General features: G+C 37.1%; 1 protein-coding gene across 1 annotated transcript in view; it reads right to left on the bottom strand.

Annotated features, from left to right (window-relative positions):
- Window positions 1-24,888, bottom strand: part of LOC121874693 — a 36,296-nt gene that overhangs the window by 8,733 nt on the left and 2,675 nt on the right. The window contains exons 2-6 of the mRNA XM_042378945.1: window positions 17,676-17,763; window positions 8,162-8,288; window positions 7,648-7,769; window positions 5,421-5,699; window positions 2,554-2,770 (exon numbers count right to left, since the gene is read on the bottom strand). Coding sequence (XP_042234879.1) covers window positions 2,554-2,770; window positions 5,421-5,699; window positions 7,648-7,769; window positions 8,162-8,288; window positions 17,676-17,763 — 833 coding nt within the window. The remainder of the gene's footprint in view (window positions 1-2,553; window positions 2,771-5,420; window positions 5,700-7,647; window positions 7,770-8,161; window positions 8,289-17,675; window positions 17,764-24,888) is intronic.

The raw sequence follows: 24,888 nt of genomic DNA, 5'->3' as shown, positions 1-24,888 counted from the left end.
TCTTCGTTCAGTTACGTATTGCTAAAAAATTCTGTGGCGACAGAATGTCATTTAATATTTTGTTGCTGCTGGACAGCGCCGGACGATCGCCCCTACTGTTAGATGTCGTCCTTAGCGTAAAAGTGGTCTTCCTTCCTCCAACACTCGTCTTTAATCAGCCCATGGACCAGGGAGTTGATTTGCAATGTGAGCTGCATTCTCAACAAAAAATTCAGCTCTGAGCGACTACACCAACACCAGGGGAAGAGTTCGTAACCTGGTGACACCACCACCGATAGCAAGGGCGAGAAAACCGACGGGATCAACAGTTGGCCGAAGCAACAAGTACTTTTAAAACAAATTCTGGAGAATATTCAGCATCAAAGCTGTGGACTTCTTGGTGGAGCATGGGATCAGCTGTCTGTAGCAACTGTTCGTCACGCATGGAAACATGTGTTGCAAGGAAAAGAAGAAAACACAAGGTTCTAAGCGCTTTAAATGTAATTCACATCTTCAGGGATAAGTACAGACTAAAATAAAGTGCAAAACAAGGTGTATATATACAGAGGAGGGTGAGACCAGGTCACATGTGTCAAGTATAGTAATGACCTACAATCTTTAAATACTTACGGCAATGGTCTGTAGTCAGGTCAGAAGGTTGCCATGCTATTAAAAAAGTTGGTCATTACTAACCATTATGATTATCTAGATCCAAAGCGCACCTACAGTGATTTACTTGTATGTATATATATATATATATATATATATATATATATATATATATATATATATATATATATATATATATATATATATATATATATATATATATATAAAACTATATATATATTATATATATATTATATTTCATGTAAATCTAATAATGGCGATGGATAAGATAAATCTTGATAAAATCACACGGAAAATGGAAACAACGAATTACTCAGTATATACAGGCATATCAGTATACAGTAAAATAAGGACATGGGCAGGGTTTTGGAGGGCAGCAAAAGACACAGTTTTTAACATTCACGGTATCTCTGTTACCTAACCTGTATGTATATGTATATGTGTGTATATATATATATATATATATATATATATATATATATATATATATATATATATATATATATATATATATATATATATATATATATATATATATATATATATATATATATATATATATATATATATATATATATATATATATATATATATATATATATATATATATATATATATATATATATATATATATATATATATATATAATGTAATTTCATTACAATGTTCCAAGCAATTTTGAATGGCTAGCACATATTGCAATGACATTGTTTACAAGCTAATGGAATCTTTTGAACCCAGCTCCACACTTTGACAGAACTCCAGCAAATTCTTACCTTTTCAAGCAAATTATCCTATGTAGATATGTCAGGAAAAACCAGCAAGTTGCTTTCCCGATGAACCACTACTTTCACTTCAAAAGCCTCACCATTTACTCTCACAGAGGTTTTTGAGCTTGCATTATCCCGTAACAACTCGAACAAGGTACTCCTTGAGTCATAGCTTTCTCACTGTCCACTGTACTACACACTGAGAAATAACCATGTACATTATATATTCTTTAGTGTGTAGTATTTCCACAGTTTCGAGGGCATTTATGGTGGAACCACTGCTAAAAATTCCAAATTCTATTATTGAGAGACATATCACTTCTTAGGGTGAGAATTTATTCTTTACACCACAAAAAACGTCAATGAATTTCATCCATACAATTTGTTATAAATTTGGCAATTTTCTGGAAATCGTTTAAGAGTCTACAGGTGTTCTCCAAATTGGATAGGAAACAATGGCACCTTATCATCCAGGTAATCACACAAATTTTTAACCCAATTTTTGTGAAATACATTCTCGAATGATAAGCGGAGGAGTGTGACAGTCTGGATCTCAGAGCGTTTTGAAGGCAGTGCGCGAAAAATTTTCACCTCTCTCTCTCTCTGTCTCCCTAGCGCAGGGGTGGTGATTTTATTGGCGAATCACTCTACCGCACTTATTTGGGTTATGACAGCCAAGGAGAATTCAGAAGTGGTTTACATAGTAAAAATTAAATGAATCATTATTCTTTTGAGAATTAGAGCTTATATGCTTGACCAAGTATTACATTGTACAACTGATGCTCTATTTCAGCTGTAATTATATTAATAAGGGATGGAAAAATACATGATAAACCCAATAAATGGTTGACTTTTTAAACTGTAAAGCTTTTTTTATGATTAACAATGCATTTTAATGTATGAATGATACTCTAGAAAGGGTAAAATAGATTATATAGGGCATATTAATTGCAGTAAAGGATGATCATGGTTCTTTCTGAATCTGATTTTCCCATACTTTATGAATTGATTGCATGGGTGCAGTTTTATGTCCCCTTCAGGCAAACCCATGTAAAAATAAGAGTTTACTGTATACTTTATTTAACTGAAAAAACATAAACTACTGAAAACACAATCTTCACATTTTCTAAAGTTAAAACCCAAATACCAATTTTGATCTCACAAATAAACTTACGTGTGATAACCCTAATGACACAAGGGTCAAGCTGATTTTTGTTTGACGGTCCCTTATCTTTGTTTGCAAAGCATTCGCCCCCAGTGAGGGATGAAGATGCAAGAACTTCCATTGGGAAAAAATACCGCAGAAGGTCATTGATGTACCGGTTAGCATTGGTACGTCTGAACTTGAAGTAGTCACTGGCATGTATAGTCACACCTCCACCCAAGTCCAACTGCAATTTATAACACCATTATTAATTAGAGTAGATTAAGACATGCAGGTTTAATGAAGATGACAGCAGCCACAATGCTGAAAACATACAGGAGACATACGGTAATTAGTACATACACACATATACAGTATACCTAACATGTAATGATTTGAAGAGAATCATTTAAAAGAAGACTTTCAAGAGTAGTGTAGTGTGTGTATGCGTGTACATGGGGTCCTCGACTTACGAATGTCCGACTTAGGAACGCCCGCCGATACGAATGGGGTTAAACTTGAAATGTACAGTATTTTATTTACATGAGGACTTATTTTTTACTTACATTTAGTGTATTTTGTCATTCTATTTCTTTTTTTTTGTCTTAAATTAAGTGATTTTAGATGTGTATAAGGACTTAAGCTATGATATAATGTAATTTTAAACAATGTTCTGTAAGTACAGTATGCAAATAGCATGTGTTCCGACTTACGTACAAATACGACTTAAGAACGTCCTCTGGAACGAAACCCATTCGTAATCTGGGGACCCCTAAAATAATTAATGGTATAAGTCTATACTTATGAGAAATAGGATGTGATTGAAAACAAAGTGAAAAATATGAAATGCTAAGCTAACATCTTTAATATTCACTTCAGTACAGTAATACATAATTATTAAAAAATTTATAAACAATCTTTGGAATATCCAAGCAAAATATAAAATACTGTAAGCAGTGGTACGATACCTGTTCATACAAAACACACGACAATGGCTCAGAGAGATACAGATTGTACCTCTCTAGTCCGGCAACCTCGGGACCTGACCAGTGCCAGACCATGGAAATTGCCGGACCATGGGAATTCACCCTTTTCCTGGATAGATAGTGACTTGTGCTTATGCTTGGAAGCACTAGCACCACTTTCTCTGCATCATGGTCTCTTTGAAGACATATTGAAGGGTTAAATGTCGCATAGTAGCTTCTCAAATTTTGCGAGTTTTTAATTCAACGTATTTTATTGGAACACAAAAAAAAAATAAAAAAAATTTTGACGGCGGAAACTTGAATTTTGACGGGTTTGAACGGCGCCAACATGCAGACGACGTGCATAATCGTGTAAGCAGAGTCATTTCTCTTATGTACAAAAGATTCATTATTGTTTATTACTGAATGTCTTTTATTGAATTAATGTTTATGTGTGCAAAATGAGCAATACAATTCATTAATAATACGTAGAATATTAAAACACACGAGGAAATGACACACCATTGTTTTCGTTGATTACAAAGCCAGTGACTGACTGGTTCTACATATAAAACTGAAGAAAATAAGACCTTGGTTGTAGCTGTAGTAAAATTAATATGGTTGTTTTAAGTAATGTTATTTAATGTTATTAAATGGAACAATAGAAGTAGCTAACGATAATGGTAAAGAAAAAAGAGAGATCACGTATGTAAGTGCGCATGCGCACACGTGAAAACATATCGTCATTACTTTACATAAGAATATGAAAGCAACACTTATTTACTGTTCATATATATTTTAATTAATGTTTCTGAATTTGTTTTTATTGAATTAATGTGTGTGTGTGCAAAATTAACAATACAATTTATTAATAATACGTGGATTAAAACACACGAGGAGACGAGACGGCTGCTGGCATTGTTTATGTTAAAGCTTACAAAACCAGTGACTGATTGGTTCTACATATAAAACTGAAGAAAATAAGACCCTGATTGTAGCTGTAGTAAAATTAATGTAAAAAAAATTAATATGGTTGTTTGAAGTACCTGTAATGTTATTTAATGTTAATAAATGGAACAATATAAGTAGCTAACCATTAATGGAAAAAAAAAAGACTGCGCGTATGTAAGTGCGCACGTGAAAACATATTGTCATTACTCTACATAAGAATATGAAAGCAACACTTATTTACTGCTCATATATATTGAGGGTTAAATGTTGTACTCTGTATAGACAAGCAGAGAGTGAGAGAGAGCAGCCGAACTGCCGATGTAAACAAACCTTAATTTCCCGCGGCTTTGTTGTTTGTTTTTTTACGGGGATTAGCCCATCCGGGCATAGGTCACCAACCTACATTAGGGCCTGACGGGCAACATTTTAATACTCCTGTAATAATAATAATAATTCAGATAAAAAAAAAGAAAAAAAAAGCTGCCTATCTACCTACTGGACAAACCAAAATCGTTCCGAACCACAGAATGCCGGACTAGAGAGGTACAACCTGTACTTAAGGAAAACAACGTAACTGCCAATCACAAGAGGGTAAGCTCAACTCTTCTCTGTATTGTTTCTTCATATTTTGTACTGTATTTCCTATCACATTTTACCCTATTCTTTCCACGGATTCATAACAGAAAAACCAACATTGTAAATGTAAGAATAGTGTTAGTAAAAAAAATTTAACTCGGCGTATTTTCATTACTTTGGAAAAAATACAACAGAAAACAAAATTCTTTTAATTATTGGGTTTTAATTTGCAAATCAGTGTATGGGACAAAAAAAAAGTAACATGATTTTCGTAAGAAATAAATAAATAAAAATGCTTTGTATACAAGGTTTACCAATAGATATTATTTGAAGGAAAGCAAAAAGATTAACCTAACACTGAACAGGTTTTGATGCAAAAGTAAACAGATACATGTCCTTCCTTACCATGTCTTCAGAAACCCTTGGTAATTCTGGTACGGGTGCTGGAGTCTCTGATGACTCATCAGATTTGCTTTTCTTTGGTGTGTGAAGTGCTGAATCATCCATTTCACCATCAGAGAAGTTGACAAGTGAAGACTCGGAGTGCACCTCATAGGGACGTTTACGCTCTGGACTCATCATGACGTTTGGTTCCAAAGCTCCAGTTACCACTGAACGCTCTGTGGGCACAATCGGAGTATCTGATGCTGCTGCTTCCCGCGCAAACATCCCTAAGCCTCGAATCTGCAAGAATGAAAATAATTTGTTCCATAATTACTTTGCATAATAAAAAAAAGTCATCTGAGGATTGCACATCTTAGCTGTGGCTTATTACGAGGAGAAAAGAAGTGTAGCCAGAAGTAAGAATAAGTGATCAATTAATGGCATTATTTTACATGTGATAAATGAGGACTACTTTTATCTGTAAACAGTATAGCTTATATGCTATACCTGTATTATGTTTCAACGGAATGTGTAACTAAAAAAATTAAATTAAATTAAATATCATTTAAGTATGTTTCAGGATATTTTTTTTTTGGTCCATTGGAACTTTTTCCAATTACGTATACAGTCTCTCCTCGACTTACAGCGGGGTTCCGTCCTGACGACCAGGTTGTAAGTCGAACTGGTCGTAAGTCGAAAAGGCGAAAATAATACAGAAATTCTAAAATGGGTGTCTCTTTTTCTTCTCAACACCACGAGAACTCTAAAACTTTTACACTTGCCAGCCATTTTAAAGGGAATTACAAACAAAAATTTTGTCAGTACACAGCATGATCACAAACGTCGGGACTCGAAAATACGTAATGTGAAAATATATTTTAAACGATCATGGCCGTCATATGTCCGGGTTATCGTACGTAGAATATGTCGTAAGTCGAGGACTGTATAATAAAACTATACTGGAAATTAGGTTTCAATTAATGGAATTCTGAGTTACAGACAACTTTTCCATAACTTCATGGGCTAGCCATGACTATCTAATGTCAACTTTCAAGCTGGATGGTCTTTGCTGCCTAACTCGTTAAATGCATCTCTTGACCCAATTGGTCTCCTCCATTCTCTCCACATGCCTGAACCATCTCAGCCTACCTCTATGTAAAACCTTAAAAGTACACTCAATATCCAGTCAGCCTCTTAGCTCTGAACAGTTTCCTATCTTTCAATTTCAATTAAATATCCATCTCACCACTGTCATTTCAACTCATTTAAACCCAATGTATGTCACCCTCTTGAATTTCTCACGTTTCACTGCCATATAACAACATTTTTATCACATCTGCTACATACAACTTTACTTTCAAGTAAAGAGAAGGTCCTCTCACCAATCAAAAAAGGCAACAACTCCCTAAACTTCTTCGACCCACTTTGGACTTCCTTTCAGCTCAATTAAGAGGTCTATTTTTGAGACATAGTGTCCTCAAACTGAAGGGTAAAATAATGGGACAAGTGGTCAGAATAACACAACGCTACTGGTGTCTAGCATAAACTGAGTGTGAAGAAAATAACACTACATGTGATTAGTGAAAACAAACTATGAACCAACTTCTAGCAGGCCTTGTGATGAGTTGTATGAAAAGGGCTCTTGACAAATTCTTAACTGTATTCATTATTTTCTTTAATGCATTATTTGGGCCTCAAGTCCCAGTTTGCAATTTTTTCAATATTTTCCTAAATGATTGACATGCAGACCTTTCACAGTGTTTGCAGTTTTTTTGTGTTAAAAATTAATTCCTTAACCTGAGAATGCAATAATAAAAAGGCCAGCATTTGTGAAGGACAACTGTATTATTGAATCCTCATTAAGAGTTACATTGTACAAAGTCATTAAAACAAATTACATTATTCAGCTGTAACTGTATTGAAGCAACTGTGTACTGTTGATGTCAATGTGAATTACAGAGGATCTCCTATCCTAACTTAAAACGAAGCACAAAAAGGTAGAAAGGATTAAAAGTCATTAAAATATAAATACAAAATATGACCAAACATCTAATTTCTATTTTCAAGTTTTATTCACTTTATGGAAAACACTAACACTACAAACCTAAAAATGGGATAGGAGACAACCTTTAAACAAATTTCTAAGGGACTGTCTGTGAACAGTCCTGAATGGATTTAGATAAATGAAAGTGTACAGGAAGACAGCAAGCAAATTGCCACATTATTATACAGTAAATAAGGATAATACCTGTAATCCCTCTGCAGTCTTGAGCAATCCAGATAGTGATTCTTGTGGAATATGCACAACACCACGGTACATGAAATCAAGAAGAGCTTCCATATCCTCACTTCGAACATCTTTCATGTAGACTGGAATATAAAGTGTTACAGATTGAAAAATTTTTCTTATTGTGTCTCACCACCTCACCACAAACAAAACAGACGACCTATCTTAAAAAAAGTATCTGTTGACATGGTTGCCTCTGCTGCACAGCAAATTTATCAATGGAGTACAACTCTGACAAAGCATATGACTTTAAGTTTCCTGCATTGTGTGTTGAGTTGATATAGTAAAAGTATTACCAACTGAAATACAATCAAAACATACATATAGGTACAAAAGTTTTGTTCTGGACAATATTTTGACATTTGACATTCAATAGTCACAGTAAAGACCAGAAGGATTTACTAGAAGAAGAGTTAGTCAGGACAGCCGGTCTTTCTTTTTATAAAATTCAGCAGAGAATATAAATATTACTTACCAATAGGATGCTTGCAAGGATTGGTGGTGAACATCTCCTTGAAATATTCACTGCACATTGACAAAACAAACTTATGGGCAGAAAATAGCTTGCCATCACAAGCAAGTGTAGCATCGATGAGAGACTCCTGCAAAAATGGAAAAATAATTAGTTTCAGAAGCATATACAGTATGGGCATCCCTTGTTTAGCCTTAACTTAATTCACTAACATTAATTCAGTTTAACGATAAACATATTTTGACACCCTTTCTCACTTAACGTTAGGTCAGAACTTTGTTTAGTGATAGCTTGACTCGCTAGGAAGCGGAAAACTGGGGATGAGGTGGCCTGTGAGATGGCATGTTGCTGTTGTTACATGAATTGGAACAAAGTTGTGGAATAAGCATTGCAATACTCTAATGTGGCTTAGAATAAAGAAAATATATTAAAAAAAAAAAAAAAAAATAAGAGCATTAGAGTGTATGTGTGGGAAATGAACATATGCATGGACTGGTAGAGGCAGTGGCCTAAAACTGTGTCGCCGACTTGCCACCCACCAGCGCTCCCTCCCCTGGTGTGATGTCATGGCAGACACACACATCTTATAGCTGGGTGTCTGCCCGGCTGAACTGTGTCGAGTCGCCCAGAGGATGGTTTGAGTGTGGAAGGAGTTATTTTTTTTATATAAAATATTTGCTATTGTATTTTATATGATATGTTATGTATTAATGTTATTGTTCATCACTGCAAATTTTCTTTATATTTGACCTATGCAATTTGAAATTTGTTCAAATTAGGCTCACCTCTTCCTCTCTAAATCATTTAACTGTGAACTACATCGTTTATGCACAAGTTTGGTGTTAATAAATTAATTCCTTAATTCAAAACCATTTATAACAAACTCTTTTATTATTATTTGGGAGACTGTATTCAGTGTTTACTACCCTTCAGTTTGAGCCTGCTGTTCACACTCCACACTTTGCTGATATGTATCCCTCTTTTAGCAATAATTTTGCTGAACGTTATGTTTTCACAAACGCAACCCCATCATTAAACGAGGGATACCTGTACAGTATACTACTGTATTCTTAATATACCACGTCACCCAGGTAGAACTCATCAACACAATCCATGGATATGTCCAATAGTTGAGTTTCTCCAGCCTTGTTAAGACCACATGATTATCTGCCATTTACCGGTACACCAATGCACCTCTTGTGTACCAACCTTCCACATTCACTGACATTACTGAGTTGGTGCCAACACTTTTCTTGCAGACAGCACATAACCATTTTCTATTTTCCATAACAGGTCCTTCAAACCCATGCCAACTTTGACTCCATTCCATTTTCCATTTCCTAAATTTACCTAGAACAATGGGAGATAGGACCAGGAACATTTGTGAAGCAAAAAATTTTAATACAGTATTAGGGTGTGTCATAGGAGGGAAGATCAGCTAAAACTAATGGCCCATCACTTTTTTGGTAGATTTTAGTGTATATAAACAGAAAATAATTTCAGTTTCAATATTTTGCAACCTTTTGCTAGGTAAATTTTAGCGTGAAATTTATCGAAAAACTAACGTACAGCTGCATTAGTGCATTACAATTAAATAGTGAACATTGCTTTCTGACTTCATTCTTTAACAACCCAACTAACAATATTTTTTTCTGTTTCAGATTCTGATGCATTTATAAGTTGATAATATTTGCGATGGCTGCTTGTGTCAGGACGAGGAACCAAAAATCCAGCCATCTCAGTCACTATCTTGGGTCTGGGAGAGAGCTCCTGAAGTCGGAGTTGCCTACATTGAGAGATGCTTTGAGATACGGTGTTTTAATCAGGCAAATCAGTGAAAAGAACCAAAGAACTTACACAAACAAAGACATTGCCAGTGATATGACCAAAGCTGTCTTGGCACAGTACACTCTGGCTAACGCTCAGTTCAAGCCTCCAGTCATAACAAGTCAGAAGAAGATTAGTGAGAGACTGCTAGCCAGTTGGGAAAAGGCAAGAGATATCTCTCTTGGGAGAGGAAAACTTGCAGTTAAGGAGAGCTTTGCCAAGCAACTGGACCAGTTATTTGACATAATTACTTGCAAGTGCCCAATTGTTCTCTGTCCTGAGTTTGGATGCGATCGTGACTGTAAATCCGAGGCCCACATCTCCTGTATTTGCAAGCGTGAACTAAAGATTCCTGTGATCGAACTGGCATTTGTCAAAGCACAGAGAGAGAAGACTGGCAGTATAGGGGCTCTCATGATTTCTAGCCAAGATATTCCGGAGTCCAAGAGACAGGAGGCTGCCACAGAGAGACAGAAGAGAAGAGTTGCCGAGGAAAAGAGACTTGAGAAGGCCCAGGGTGAGGTAAAAAAGGCCGATGATTGGAGTCAAGCTGATTCAGAGTTTAATGACTTCCCCATGGCTGATCCGAGTGCTGACCAGGAGAATGGTGACTTTGTCCCTAACCCAGAAAATAATGATCCCAAACCTTCCAGGCATAAGATTCGAAATAGGAAAGATATCTCGAGCATAGCTCTGGCCAGCATGCGACACCACACTGGTCTCCAGAGAAACTGCAGAGATAGCAACAGCTGCCTGGGTTGACGGTGGTTTGATAACACCTGATGATGTTCACCTGGTGATAGATCATAACAAAGTAAGGAGAGCTCAGGAGAAACTTGTCAGTAACCTAGAAGAGGAGTTTGATAAGGGGATAAGAGAAAATGGAATCAATTGTTTGTTCTTTGATGGGAGAAGGGATGACACTAAAGTGTTCATGAAAGTTGGAGATTCTGACAAGTTGTTCCCTGCCATGGTGAAGGAGGAACACTACTCCTGCTGCAGTGAACCAGGAGGGAAGTATTTGTGGCATTTCACTCCAGAGAAAGATGACATCAGGAAACCAGCTGAGATAGTGGCAGATAACATTGTGAACTTGCTCAGAGAGAGGAACGTAGACCAGACCCTGCAGGCCATTGGAGAGGACAGCACCAACACGAACACAGGGTGGCAAGGGGGGGTCATACAGTGGATAGAGCGGAAGATTGGGAGGAAGCTGGTCTGGATTGTTTGTGGCCTCCACACCAACGAGTTGCCACTCAGACATCTGATCCAGGAGCTGGATGGCAAGACTCTTTCAAACAACAGATGGTCTGGTCCTCTTGGCAAGATGCTGGACTCTGCCACTGAGTTAGAAATAAATCCGAGCTTTGAAAAAATCACAGTTGGCCCTCCACTCGTTGAGCTTGCACATACTGTCATTGACGACCTGAGTACTGACCAGTACTATGGTTACATGATTTGCAGTGCCATCAAAACTGGGGTCATGCCTGATAGACTTGCTTACCTGCAGATAGGTCAGTCTCACATTCTAGGTGGCTCACAACGGCTCTCAGGTTCTGCAGAATTTGAGTCGCTCATCATAAACTGAAAGGAACCAGCTTCACAACCTGAGACTTATTGTCCAATTCATCGTGAGTGTCTACTTGCCAAATTGGTTCAACACCTAGGTCAAGTCATCGTTCTCCGAAGGTCCGAGGCATGTTCTCTTCCAGCTTGAGCTCCTGAGGAGTCAGCCAAGGAAGGTTGTTCAGATTGTGGAGCAGACTGTGAGGAGATCTTCCTGGTATGCTCATCCCGAGGCAGTTCTGCAGACAATGCTCTGCAATGGGATGAGGAGGAGAGAAGAAGAGTGGCAGTCAAAAAGATCTTGGATATGAGACTTATGAGAGGATCTGGGCATGCGAATCAGTTGGTGGCGATTCCATCAGGGTCAGGAAGACTCCTGAAGTCAATCTGGGTGCCAAGACCTCACTGATCTCATAGATCTGGATAACATCAGGCTGGCAGTGGGCCCCCTCTCAGCTTTTCCTGGACAACCCCATGCATGTCCCTGCCTGGCCCTCGCACACCCAGAGTATAGAGCGTTGTGTACAGCAAGTGAGCGAGGCCAGCAGTCACGTGTACAGCCAGGAGAGGAGGGAAGGCTACATCCGAGCTCAGGTGGTCAGCAGGGAGGTGATGAGTAGAAACAGAAGCAAGAAAGACATGTTCTCTATGGTGTGCAGCAACACCGGGTCGTAGTAGTAAAACCGGTTTTTGTATTTGATGATTTTGTTTTCTAAAGGAATATTAAATTTAATAAATGTGTCAAGATCATTCGTTTCACTATTCTGGATCATTTTCATCCTAATAAATTAACCTGATACATTTACTTTACTTTAAATAAGCTATTTAGTGGTGTTGGTAAAAGGGTGGGAATACTGAATTTTCATAAGATTTCAAGTTAAAATTTACCTAGCAAAAAATGAAAACTTTTCAAATCTGAAGATATCACATGATTCTGCACATAGAACTACATCATTAATACCATGGGCCGATTTTTCAAACTAAAAAAAAAAAAAAATTCGCCTCCGTATGACACACCCTAATACAGTATAAAAGAATATTGTATAAATAATTCAATACATAATAAGGGGTTAGGGTCCAAAGGCCCAAAAAATTCACCAAACAATACTTAAAGGATTTAATTACTTACCAAACACAAGCAAGAAATGTACAGCATTTTGGTACACTATGCAAAAATAGAGAGAACTGTGGGGAAAAAATATATATAGATTCAGCGGTAATACCAGATGATGATCGCACAAATATAAGCAACTTAAGGAAATACTTCTCAAAAAAATTTCATGGATGGAAGTGAATCAGTCCTGGATGTAAACATTGGAGCTATTGCATCATACCACATGGCCATGCATATACAGTACAGTGGTCCCTCGGTTAACGAACACAATCCGTTCCAGCAGGTTGTTCGTTAACCGAAACCATTGTTTCAATGGGTTTTTGATAATTGGTTCCAGCTCACCGAAAATTGCCTAAATTCAACAAAAATGGTAGAAAAGTTCACTTACTTTGAGGTGTTTATGTAGAAGGCTGCTGGATGATGATGATGATGATGATGATGGGAATAAGAATGGGGGTGGAGGAGAAGGAAGAAGAGAAGGCATTGGGGTGGAAGAGAAGTCACCCCATGGCACCATTTCACCCCATAAAATTTTAGTTCTCTTGGTGTATTTCAAGATTATTTTCTTTAAATCAACACTGCACTGCATTATATATTGTCAATATGTAAAATATATTTCAAAATTACCAATAATTTGCTTGGAAACACAGAAAAAAAGCATTTAGTTGAAGAGAGTCTCAAGCAAGATGTTACCTCCAGTGAAAACAGAGACTAATGCCTGTTTGCTGTGTTAAGAGGCTGGATGCCGCGCATTAAACTAGTCACTTTGCCTTCAATTATGTTCAATAATTGTTAAAATGACTAAAAATTGAATATTAAACTTTTAAAATTATTGAATAATATAAACTTCTTGATATTTACTAAAATAGTAAGGAATTTAAGCCCTAGAACCGATTAATGTATTGGCGGACTAATACTAAAGCTGGTTGACCGGCCAGTGCAAGCGAAAACATGTTGAGGTCGGTTCGTAAGAAATTCGTTAACCGAATTTTTGTTCGTTAACCGAATTTAAGAATCTTATGGGAGGCAGTTCGTTAACCGAAATTTCGTAAACCGAGGCGTTCGTTAACCAAGGGACCACTGTACTCAGAATGAAAAAATTGCAAAAAACAATATTACAAAAAACTTACTCCAGTTTACTAACTCAGTGTCCAGGTAAACCCTTCAAACCGGTTCTCAGAAAACAGACAATTCTCAAAAAGTCAAAATTATCTTCCCTGGCTAAATCAAGTTTTCCTTCCATACAGTACACTCATCTGAATGTTTGTTTTACTTCTTAAATAACAAAATAAAGAAAATATCACTGTACAGTATACAGTACTGTACAGTAAATATAATTACTGTACTTTCAGTAAGTTTTTGAGAGCCAAGAAGCAGTTGCTAGATGTAGAGAGTTCACAATTATCTGTATTGTGATTGAACACCGGTAAATAATCCAATATTGTATCACGTGGTATTCTGTCAAATATTGTCTTCAGGTATATAAATCAAAGCAGCTACAGGTTTCTCTCCTTTATATATTTCTCTTGTAGGTATGTGGCCATTAATATTGCATCAGAAGATCCCCTGCCTGGCAGGAACCTAAACTGCATGTCATAACCAATTTCTCTATTAATCTTTCCACAACTTTCAGAACCTGAACTAACAGCTTCAGGTCCCTACATTTTCTACAATCAAGTACATCCCCTATTCACATTCATGCTCTTCAGCCAGTCAGCTGGAATAATATATTACAGTTGGTCCTCATATTACGCGGTTAATGTAACCCGGAGGGTACCGCGGAAAGTGAGAAACGCGTAAAGTGAATAACATAACATATGGGATTAATTGAAATGGAGTCCGGGCCGATCCCCAAACTCCACTTTTTGATGACACACAACTATGTTGTAGTAAAAATATTATCTTAACTTTATGATGGCATGCACACACAATTAATAATTAAGAGAAATATCAATAATATTAGGTTTTTTAACACTTACATTAGTAGAAAAGATGGCTGGGCACAAGGGGATGGGCGGTTGGTTCCGAGGCAGAGGGCAGATTATTGGCCCTCACCTGTATCACTTGTATCACTATCCACCACAGAGGCTTGCAGGGCCTCTTTGTCAAACCCCCCAAAGTTCATATAAGTCCATATCCTCACTATAATTATCACTGACTTGGACCGGCTGTAGTGGGTGGCGGGTGAAGAACTGGTCATGTTTTGATGACTGGGCGACCTTGTGCGCACCATTTTCGCGCCTCTTACACAACATGGCGGATGGCGGGAGGTTTGGATCCAAAAATGGCGCAGCTTGCCAGCCGCTCTCCGCGTAATGGGGTTCACGACCGCGGAATGTGAAAATGTTAGGTTCTGGCAAGGCACCGCGTTAACGGTGAAACGTGGAATGCGGGACCGCGTAATATGAGGACCAACTGTACATCATAATTTCTTTAATCAATTCAAAATCACCACTGTCATGCCAACCCCATCTGATGCTTTCAACATTTCTGCAACTATATATTCCAGAGCTGCCAGCAGCTTATCCATTCTTCATATTGTTGAATGCTTTCTTCACCAATCCTCTTTTATTCTCCGTACTGGCTCTGCTGCTTTTTCAATCTCCTCATTCAGCAGACAATTTTAGTATTTTCTCCAAGGATCATTTATTTCCGCATTAACAACAACCACATTACCTAAGTAGTTTCTAACACACTGTCACCAACTACCTGTACATCCTTGTTTCTACAAACTCGCCTTACTATTTTGTATAATTCATCTTTAGCATCCAAGCTATTCAGCTTATCTTCAAATACATCCTGTTTGCAGTCCTTAGCCTTAAAAATCTCTCTTCTAAGCCTGCACTGGGCATCCAGGTTCTCTTCCTTGTGATACAGCCTTCTTTTCTCCATTATCACTGTACATCTGACAGGGCCCTTTGTCCAGCCACATACCTTTTCGGCCACACAGAAAATCATTTAATTTGGCCCAGGTTCTAACTACACTTTCCCTCACACTGTCCCTGCCATTTCTCAAATCTGTATAAAATGCTTCCTTTACAACCTGTTTCTTCCATAATCAAACTCACTCTCTTGGAACACACACCTTGCTTTCCTTGTACAGTACCATTTAAACAACAAGCCATACACATGTAATCTGAGGCACATTCTTCCTCTGCTACCATCTTTACACCCCTAACAAACTTCTTGTTTGATTTCCTGACAAGTGTGTAGTCAATCTGGGTGTTTTGTGCTGCCTGAAATTTTTTAGTAATTATCCAGAGGGTGCAAACCTCAAGCTGGGAAGAAAAAGACAGACGGCGATAATAATTTGGGCATTGTGGTCCCCAGAAAACTCTTTAAAAATGGAGTATATTCTTGCAACCTTAAATTGTTCTAAGATAATCAATTAATCTAGGAAATTTAAATTAAGTTCAGTTAAACTGTATTAAAAAGTTTACCTAGTTTATTAATTTCATTGGTTGGCAAAAAAGTTAATTAATTTTATCAATCTAACCCCAGTGTTCACTAATTAATCAATTTTGTATATGTATAGCAGGATTGCATATAGTGAAGAAAGCTGTACTGTAATACCATTTCAAATGTAATCAGCAAAATGCAATGAGAACCATATGTGAAGATGTAAAGACAAGAGCAACATCATCACCCTTATATGGCGATTTTCCACACTTGCATGGATAAACTAATATTACCTAATAGCATGGTGTCCAGTTGCCATTAGGCAAATGTGAAGCAAGATTTATAACTGGTTGCCTCTTCTATCACCAACCAACTCTTTCTGAGTGAGATGTTGGATTTCCAAGTGCCTTCTTAACTGGCAAGGCAGGGTCACTACTACTACCCGATAAAATCAAAGATTTCCGACCTACAGTACAATATTTGGGTGATAGAAGCCAATCAATTATATTTACCCACCGTGTAAGCTACAGTAAATGTTTGACAATTATAAAAGGAGCTGAATACAATAATTGTATAAAACCTATACTCAAGTACAGTACTGTATTTAGGCCCTCAAGAAATTCAGATAGGTCATGTAAAACCCAATATGAACAAGATTTACATCTGGAGGCCCATTACACTGGCAAGGGGAAGGGGTTAACCATTCCCAAGTATGAAATTATTGGTTGCTTAATTGAAGGCCCTGTGATGCCAGTGGCAATAGTCTCTCAGTCCCTCTTAATGAGTCCTTAAGTTTTGTTTGCTAAACAAAGGAGCACATAACATTTTTTAGTGAAAGAAAAAAATATTATGCCAATTTGCAAAACTTTAAACATTTCAGACTTATTTCATGCATGCATGAAAGGATAAGTAAAGCCAAGACAAATGATCTGCTTCACATACTTAAAGAGTGTAGCAGAGATCCCAGTGCCAATTGAATTCTTCAATAATATTCAAAGATTGATTTGCTGTGCATGGCAAAACTCACAAACACTAAGGAAATGTTAGCCCTGAACCTGACACATTATCAAGCAACTAGCAGAGTAATATGCATACAACACACAAAAACTTTGAAGGCAAGTAGACAATAGCATATGGCAGTTCAGCCACTACGCACCACTTACCTCATAAACACAATGTATGGCACTCATATGCTGTACTGTAGAGTAGTTGAGACTGTGTAGTGGAGGTCTACATAATTAACATAAAAATAAAAGAAAAAATAACCCCTTGGCCTTTTAAATTTCATAAGAAGCACAAGATGGCACAAGCCAGAGGCAGATAACTTGTGAGAAGTGTGTAATCGAAGTTTATGATTCTGGGGTTCACGTTGAGCCAACTGGTTCCTGAATTCATCCCAGCGATTTCAGAGCAGCCTGGCTTCAGTTTGTTAAGTGGGTGTTTCTGTTGTAAATACACAGATCTTACAGGAAACTGTACCTACCTCCAAAATGCAGAGTTCCTACAACAAGGCAGGCTCTACCAGGAGAGTGACATGTGACTAATGACCCATGATACTGTACTCAAAATCAAATTCCCACTGAATAGTGTGTTAAACAGTCAGCCACCCACCTCTTCTCGCAGAGAGTAAAGAAGCTGTGACAATGTAGTCAAGTGGTTGTTCCACCTCAGAGCTATCATTTCTTCATCTGTATTTGTCCTGCAAGTTAACAAATAATTACTCATCCTAAAACTCATCTTTCAAAATGTTCCTTAAAGTATGGTATTTGTCTGTCATTCATTAAATTAAATTATTACCAGCTATTTAATTATTTTAAAATGTTTTTATAATGAATCATCAACTGGTACTAATTGTTGGCTCATCTGGTTATCTCAAGTTTAAGGAGCCATTGAAAATAAGTGGGTCCCATAGGCCTGAAAGCTCAATAAGGTCAGTATGTATAAGCACTGTATACTGTACTACTTTTGATACACATGAGTGTGGCTAGTACTATACCCAATCACATTAATTTCCAAAAGTGTACAGTTCGGTGGATTGGGAGTGCCTTGGGATCAATTTAACAGCCCTTTGGACATGAGGTAAATGTTGCATCTGGTCAGCTGCTAAGCTCCAAAAGGAAATCAATAAAGGATAACAATACAGAGAAAATTACATGAATAAACATTAGTATATTCCTTGAGAAGACATGAGAATCATAAGACACCTTCTGTCCATTAAGCTTGTTCATGACTTGCAGAATTAGTCTATAATTGCTATACATTGACTGTAACCTACCAATTCAGGACAACCCACTTCAGTTTTCAGCTCACACATGCATCCCCCAAGGAGGCAAGAAGGAATATGGGTCTCGTGATCTGCCATATATGAATGGTTATAAAATAGAGTATCATGATCAATCCCTCACATATAGCCTTTGAATATCTTGGGTGCTTTAAGTTACCCAAAGCCAGCTAAGAAAGGGAGGTATAAGGTATCAATAAGCTCTAAAGGCCAATACAATTCACACCCATTTAAGGAAGCAGTGGTACTAAATCATTTTATGTAAAGGTACTGACCCCAAAAACTCCTTAGGACCATAAAATATTCATCAATTACAGTACTGTATTTAAAATCATTAAGGCTTCCAATAATGAATATTCTTGCCAAAGCCCAGCCCATTCAAACTGGACTGATGTAAAGGACATGCCATGCAGGTAAGCCAATGAGAATGCTATACCTCTAAAGGCCATACACTCAAGGAACAGTCCTGAGCTGCATGAGCTGTAAATAAAGGCTCTAAATGCCCCCCCCCCCCACCAATCTAAGATTTAAGTATGATTTCATATAAATGCGCATTGTCCAAAGTGAGCCATCACACCTAATTTAACATGAAGCCTTTTCCGTAGACATAGTGAAAGCCATTTCCAAGTTTGAACCTATTACTCAAGCCTAAAAGATGTCCGATTTTTAATCTTAGACTGGCTTATGAAAGCAAAGAACCAAAAGTAATAAAACCATCATCAAAGTCTGAAGTTAAGAGTAAGAGGATGGTTGTCTTTATGGTGTCAAATGCAAAATACCCTACTAAAAGTAAATTCAATGAATTCTAGGAAATAAAGAACAGGTTCACGGGACCATGATAACCTGCATTTATCTCGAGTCTTTGCAGAATAAAAATCCTAACGGTGTTAATACTCTTCATGAGAGATCAAAAGGAAATCCCTTCCTCAGGTGTCATGCAAGCACACATTTAGCTATAAGTTGCTAGCTACTTAGAACCAAAGCCATGAACCAAAAATCTCTTTACTCAGGTTAAAATCTGACCCACATTTACTCCAGAAATTTATTATGAAAATGTAATAGTGGTAAATATTGTATTGCAATTATCCATAAACAAGTGTCTTCCTTCCTTCCTGAATGGAGAGGCCTTTATTTTTAAGTAACATAAACATTGACTGAAATGTTATTCATCAAAAATATAACATTCACCCCCTTAACTGATCCTACAATTAAGGGAGGAATAACTGATGAAATAATGGTTTCTCAAATACATTAATGTAAAGATTAATAGGAGGAATCATATCCATTAACTGAATTCATCTAGTTGAACACCCACCTTCCATAGGCTAATGGAAAAGCTATACAAAAATTATGAAAATGAGAGAATTTACATCAATAACACGACTTAATCAATTCTGTTCTCCTTGTGAGGCAGTGGCTTTTTTTTGCTCTACTTCCCAACCAAAAGAAGAAAACAGACTCCAACTTGAATCTCTTATAATGAGCCATATTTCTTAAAACTCAAGATAAGACAACTGGTCTTATCTAAATTGGGAAGGATTGGGCCTGTACTAATCAATGAAGCATTTACACTTCTAAATCTCACAAAAAATTTCTAGATACAGTATTACAGTACCGTATATATAATCATGACTAACAATCAGTGAATCAAGGCATGCAATCATCAAAAATGTGATTCAGTACTGTTAACAAACTAAACAATGGATGATACAATAACTTGTAAGGCTACACGTCCAATTGCTTATTAACCCATCAGTACATTTTCTGTGCATTGCCTCAGTCTGTGTCACCCAGCAGAGGAAGAGACCTGGAGCTACCTATCATATTGGTCGTGGATATCTCCAATAACTACAGTTGTTGTTGAAAGATTTTAAGAGTGATCCCTTTAACCCTTAAGCCCCGGGGAAAATAGGCGGATGTTCTGGAACGTCACCTGGGGCCTAAGGGTTAAAAAATACACTCTTTGACCTACCCAACCTATTTGTACCAGCTGACAAAAGCTTCTGAAGGATATTCAAATGATGAAACTATGAAACCATTTGAGGATATAAGCACTTTGAAATTTCTTAGGAACTGAAACATTGAATGTAACAAGTTTTGTCTGTCTGACCATTGGGTACAGTACCTATATAACTGACAACTCCTGGGGCCATTTCATGGTGTTTGTGATTTAATACTAAATCATTTTATTCAAACAAGTCATAGAAGAGGAGCAAAAAAAAACACCTTTTACAAAGGAAAAACATTCAAAAAATAGTACGTATATGATCAATGCAAGTATCTCTTGCTATACGAGCATTTGAGCTACAGTACGAAAAATCACTAACTAATTTCCTGAATTACAACCTATTTTTCGTGTTAATAGATGCCACAGTGTAAATACCCTGGTACACCGACTCCAGCTCGGTAGACCGCATACTGTAGTAGCACCAACCCAACTTTCTTCACTTATACAAATTTGAGTTCAGGCAAAAATTCAAATGGCGTGCCCACAGGAGTCAGCTGGGGCGGCCACTTTCCTTGAACGCTCTCTCTACGAGGCTGAGGTAGGAGTTATGTAATGGTTATTTTCCAATCTCTAAGTTCGGGTAAATAAACATAACTTCTTTTATTTTTTTATTCAGATATATGCACACACTCACCTACATAAAGGAAGTAAAAAATTATATAATAAGGTAAAAAATATAAAGGGATTAATCATTTCTTCGTGCACCACTGAGAGTTAGCAGGATGACCTGGGAAGTTATGTTATGTTTATTATTTAACTCGTAATTTTGGGTAGATAAACTCAACGGTGCTACTACAGTATGTTACCTACCGAGCTCGAGTTGTGTCTACCGGGATATTTACACTGTAGCATCCATTAACCTAACCTAGGTTAGGTTAAGATATATTAGATTGTTAGGTTAGGTTGGGTTAATTGATGCCACAGTGTAAATATCCAGGAAGACCAACTCCAGCTCGGTAGACCGTGGACAATAGTAGCACATACTTAACTGTCTTCACTTTTTTTTATTTCGTTATATGCACACACAATCCTACATACAGTACATAATGTGCACAAAAAAGTAAAAGAAATAACTATCATAAAGTAAAAAAACATAAAGGGAATAAATATTTTGTTGTGCATGAGAGTGGCTGGGCTGGGTTGTTTTGTTATGGCAAAGTTTGAGGACGGCCACGCATGACACAGGCAGCCGAGTTAAGCTTTCATTTTGCTTTTCCTTAATAGTTTTAGCTGCATATTTTCATTCAGGAAATAAATGTTTTTAATGTGTTTGGTAGTAAATTACAATACTGTAGTTGTGTACGACTGTACAGTAATCCCCCGGGTTACAGAAGGGATGTGTCCTTGAAAAGTTGACTGTAACACAAAATTTTGTAACATGAACCCCATTTTCCCATTGACCTCCATTATATAATTGGAGATGCTTTCCTAATGAAACATTTTATCGATTTATATAATCTCAAATTAATGATACAATACAGAACAAGTACTCCTCGGCTTACGACCACCAGGACATACGACCGCCTCAGTCGTACCAAAAAATTTTCAAATTACATACGTATTTTCCAGTTCCGAAACGTTTCCGTCCCGTACGAGAGCGTGGTGTGGGCTAAGCCGCCTCGTGGTGTACAGCGTCCACGCCACAGCGCGCTCAGTTGGTGTTTGGCCGTCGTTGTTGTCGGTAGTGATCGCGCTGTGTACTGACAATATTTTCGGTTCTAATTCCCTTTAAAATGACTGGCAAGAGTAAAAGTGAGAGTACTGGCTGGTGCTCAGAAGAAACAAATGACAGAGGCATTTGCTACTATCAATAAGGGGATGCAAATGTTTGACGAAATGGATCAAAATGTTGAGCGTTTTGCAAAAGTTGACAGAATGATCCAAGATGCACTTACTTGAAAAGAAAAGGCAAATTGTGCAGTCTAAATTGGACATACTGCATATTTTAAGAAGTCCCCCACTGCTGTCTCCTCACCCCACCAGTGCTGTCTCTTCACTCCCTAAAGATGATCCAATACCTTCAACAAGCAAGTATGTTAGCCTGTCTGAAGAAAGCAACATTGATGACCCACCCAGCTCTGGCTCCTCCTCTGCTTCATTCAATTAATGTAGTCTCCATGTTTAATTAAAAAATTATTGGGCCCCGTGTGCATTCAGTTGACTACATTGAAGGCAAGTGCACAGTAACACTTTATTCATTTTTCATTATTGATCACTTTTACTGTACTGTATTTTATTTTAGATTTTCTATGTATTATTTTTTGCATTTTCGACTTACGACCAATTCGACTTACGACCTGGATTTGGGTCCCTAACCCAGTCATAAGTCGGGGACTGCCTGTATAGCACAATACAGTATAGCAGTCACTGAAAGTGTTTATATTTCTTTTTTCATTTTCAAATTTATCACCACTTTTCAGCTTACCAGTCATTTGGGCTGTTGGTCTGTTCTTTGTAACTTTGTTATGAACTTTACTGTCCAGTACAGGAGGAAAATGGAGTACAGTATACCCTCACCAACTGCAGATTTCGGGTATCCACGGAATTTACTCTGTACAGTATACCATTTCACCAAACACGGCATTGAATTTTGAGTGTTCGTGGATTAGCGCAACGTCTTTATCCCTCCGCGGTCAAATGAATTCCTCCGTAAATGTGAGGAATGAATAAAAATAATACTAAAATAATAAAAGAAAAATACTGCATTGCCATTTGGTAATCGTTTCATTAAGGACACGGGAGACAGGAGAGCGCTCCCTCCTCCCGGTCCCATGATAATGGGCTAACTCCCGTGGATGCAAGAAATGTTTATTCTCTTCATATTTTTTACCTTATGATAATTTTTTATTTTTTTATTTTTTTGCATATTCTGTATGAACAATTGTGTGTGCATGTAATAGTAAAGGATAATAATAAAAAATAATAAAAATATGTAAAAATATGTACTGTATATGTACCCAAAACCACGTTGGAAAAAATAAAACAATAAAATAACTTGGGGTAACAGCTTGGCCTGGTAGGGAGAGGCCGAGATCCCTGACACCACACCCCACTTCTGCTCCCCCTTTCTCCTCACAATCTGATACCAACTACCATGGTAAGTAAGAAATGTTTGTTCTCTTCATGTTTTTGACCTTATAATAATAATTTCTTTTATTTTTAAAAATTCTGTATGAACAATTGTGTGTGTGTGTAATGGTGTAAAAAAAAAATTAAATAAATAACATTATGTATATACTGTATACCAGAAAATATGAGATGAAAAATAACAATAACTCAATTTGGCCTGCAGAGCTAAGGGGATATAGCTACAGGGACAGTCTAACATGGCAACCTGCCAAGTGCACACGCACGCACGAACACACATGCACACACGCACACACATGCTTTTCATTTTTCTTATTTTATAGAAATTTTTCTAATTTTATAGCAATAATCCATCTCCATGGAGATGTACGTAGTATATTGTAAAATTTATATTACAGTACTATTTAATCTATATTAAGCTATATTATATGTATTTGACTTATATTTATTTAAGTATACCTGTACAATAATTGTACACATATTGTTTAGTGAAGGAACAGGCAATTTAGTTAGGCTCTCACGAGTGTTAACTGTGGCCATGGAGCCTAACCCTCTATTTCCCATAAGCCTTTACTAATTCTTGCCAACCAAAGGGTGTTTCAGGAACCTAACACTCACGGTTGGCGAGGGACTACAGTACTGTACAGTATTGTACTGTATTGTATGTTGACAACACAAAGATTTAAGTGGAGGAGGTGGTGGATGCTTATCGAAAAACTAAAGAATGAAAATTGCAATTCCTGGACTTGATTTGTTTTTCGTTTTTTTTGAGATATAACTTTTTCAGGGAAAATATTTGGTTGTTGCCATGCACAGAAATGACTATGAATAAGCTTTTTTTTTATAGTGTTTCTGTCGAAAATGAGTCATTATGAAGATATGGAAACCCCCAAATATCAGCCTTGTGGGGAAAAACATGTAAAATGACTCAAATATCAATACATACTGTACTGTACATGTCAAACCCAACCTAACCAAAGAAACCAGAAGGACCCAACCTAACCTCCTATACAGTGGGGCTCCACCCCACTGGATCCCCTGGTGTGTAACCCTAACCTAACCTTACCTTACCTAAATAAAACTTAATTTAATTAACAGATGGAGGAGGATCTTAACAATACAGACAGTCTGAATTACACCTTGGATACTTTATTACACCAATCTCCCAACGAGCACCTTTCACAAAGAGATTCCATTTTGTGACAACGCAATTCAAATTTCAAAGCTTGCGTATGCTCATGAGTTTCATGTGACATCGACACTTCTGCTGACTGGCTGAGTAAGAACTAAACAATGTACTGTATATCCCCCCCAAACCTGTACAATCTTTAAGTGAAATAGAAAAGTCAAAATAAATTTAAAACTATAAATTTCTGATGGAAATGCTAAAAAATATATATTTTTTTCTTTTTTTTTGCCCTATCTCCCTATAAAAGATTCAACATAGA

This window comes from Homarus americanus, unplaced genomic scaffold, assembly GCF_018991925.1.
Source record: "Homarus americanus isolate GMGI-L3 unplaced genomic scaffold, GMGI_Hamer_2.0 scaffold34360, whole genome shotgun sequence".
In the NCBI taxonomy this organism is placed as follows: domain Eukaryota; kingdom Metazoa; phylum Arthropoda; class Malacostraca; order Decapoda; family Nephropidae; genus Homarus; species Homarus americanus.
The sequence above is the reverse complement of the archived record's forward strand: the minus strand, read 5'-3'. Positions and strand labels throughout refer to the sequence as shown.